The 1,797-nt window shown below is 31.1% G+C and overlaps 1 protein-coding gene across 1 annotated transcript; it reads right to left on the bottom strand.

Annotated features, from left to right (window-relative positions):
* Positions 1 to 69: 69 nt before the first annotated feature.
* LOC100635880 (canalicular multispecific organic anion transporter 2-like) lies at positions 70 to 1,791 on the bottom strand. The gene is made up of 10 exons (XM_003391791.2): positions 1,765 to 1,791; positions 1,665 to 1,712; positions 1,570 to 1,616; positions 1,364 to 1,521; positions 1,120 to 1,318; positions 920 to 1,075; positions 666 to 868; positions 473 to 617; positions 321 to 422; positions 70 to 273 (listed from the first exon to the last, which is right to left on the bottom strand). The coding sequence occupies exons 4-10, from the start codon at positions 1,513 to 1,515 to the stop codon at positions 100 to 102; spliced, it is 1,131 nt and encodes a 376-aa protein (XP_003391839.2). The 5' UTR covers positions 1,516 to 1,521; positions 1,570 to 1,616; positions 1,665 to 1,712; positions 1,765 to 1,791; the 3' UTR covers positions 70 to 99.
* Between the last annotated feature and the right edge of the window lie 6 nt (positions 1,792 to 1,797).

The raw sequence follows: 1,797 nt of genomic DNA, 5'->3' as shown, positions 1-1,797 counted from the left end.
AACTTCTATTTATAACTCAAATTTTGATTAAAAATTAGCTCAAAATATTCTGTATTATTTACTGAGGCCTTTGATTTAACTTAAATAAACAATGATGGGTCACAAATAAGCATTGTTCTGACTGACTTTTTGACCACCAGGTATATAACATGATACATTCTTTAGTACAAGATCAAGTCCAGGACGATAGCGTGTAGCATATTCATTAAATTTGATGCTACCATCTTCTGGCCATTTAGGATCCAGTCTGTTGTCATGAATAATTTCAGGAGCCTGTCATAGTATGAAGTTTTTTATTCCCAAATTGCATCATTAGTCACCTCGTTAGGTAAGTCTAAATATTCTTTGATTCTTTCAATGGAAACTAAACTGTTTTCCAAATCACTTGACGTTCTTACAGTCATAGATAAAAATAAAGTGACCTGATAGCATTAAAGAGGTTATAAACAATACACACTGTAGTACTACTAACTGTAAATGCTTGGCTCAGTGACATTCCAGCTAAACCAGGGTCAATTAACCCAAAGATATGTGGATAATTGTGTTGAAGAGTAACAAATAAAGCAGCAAAAAATAAAATTATTGCACCAATGAAATCAACTTGAATTGACAACCACCTGCGATTTCAAAAATTAGTGCATGAAATGTTCCACAAAAATTTCTACCTGATTATAGCATTTTCACTGAAATACAAAACAGCTTGGTTAGTATCTACATAAAATTCAAATTGTAACCGAAACCTTTCAGCAACATTATAAGCTCTAATGCTAGAGACACCATCAACACTCTCTTTAAAGTGAGAATAAATTGGAGAACGTGAAGTGGCTTCTAGTCGCTTCAACTGTCTTGAAGTTGCAATGTAGAAACGCTAATGTTAAGTGTGGCATTAAAATATAAAATAATTAGATATGAACAATACCTGAACAATTAAGTAAACAATTGTTATTGGCACTACAACTATGAGGAACCATGGTGAAACCAATGAAATGCTAATAATGGCACCAATAGTTGAAAAAAGTGATAACAATATTTTTTGTAAATCTATGTTAATTTTTTCATCAGTAACTTGAATATCCTAGGTTAAAAATAGCTAAGGCTCTACTGGAAATCATTCATTACCTTTGAGAATCTATTTACTAGTCTTCCAAGAGGTGTTGTATCAAAGAATGACATTGGTGATCGAAGTACGCTATACAACATTCCATTATGAAATTTCCTCGAAGCTCTAATTGCTCCTAAAACTACTGCCAAAAAAGTAAATGAAGTACACATATATTGTGCAATTCCAATTGCAGCATAAATACCAAGATTAGCAAAACTAAGGGTTAGAAATGTAAATAAATTATGATTTTATTGAGCTTACTGTCTCAAGTTATTGTTGCTTTTCTCATTACTCCAATGCGCTAACCACAGCAATTGACTTACGTATCCTCCAACACTTAGTGAACTTAATACCATGACAACAAAAAACATGGTAAATGTATATGAATTTATGAATGTAAATATTACAGACATCTTAACCTATAATTAATTAGTAATAGCTTGCAATAAATATGTCATGCTTTTTACAGTGCCAATTTGTATTTCTTCATCAGAATAAATTATTGTTTCTTTTGCTAAATGGTATAAAATTATTAATTGATGAAGAAACATTTATTCCATACTATATTTTTTGGGTACAGAGGTGGATTGTTTAGCTAGACTTGCAGTATCTAAACAAAAGATTAAAAGTATAGTGTGTATAAAGCAAGAGTAATTATTTACTTTGTTTCTTTTCATCACTTCTATCTGTTGACC

The sequence above is a fragment of the Amphimedon queenslandica genome, unplaced genomic scaffold (genome assembly GCF_000090795.2).
Source record: "Amphimedon queenslandica unplaced genomic scaffold, v1.1 AMPQUscaffold_6061_Cont21977, whole genome shotgun sequence".
Classification (NCBI taxonomy): Eukaryota; Metazoa; Porifera; class Demospongiae; order Haplosclerida; family Niphatidae; genus Amphimedon; species Amphimedon queenslandica.
The sequence above is the reverse complement of the archived record's forward strand: the minus strand, read 5'-3'. Positions and strand labels throughout refer to the sequence as shown.

What these genes read in the sequence shown, in the direction of transcription:
- LOC100635880 (XM_003391791.2), bottom strand. Translation starts at nt 1,515, where the DNA reads ATGTCTGTAATATTTACATTCATAAATTCATATACATTTACCATGTTT. An exon ending in AGCAACAATAACTTGAGACA is followed by an intron (nt 1,319 to 1,363) that starts GTAAGCTCAATA and finishes TCTAACCCTTAG; the next exon opens with TTTTGCTAATCTTGGTATTT. An exon ending in AGTGAAAATGCTATAATCAG is followed by an intron (nt 618 to 665) that starts GTAGAAATTTTT and finishes TTGAAATCGCAG; the next exon opens with GTGGTTGTCAATTCAAGTTG.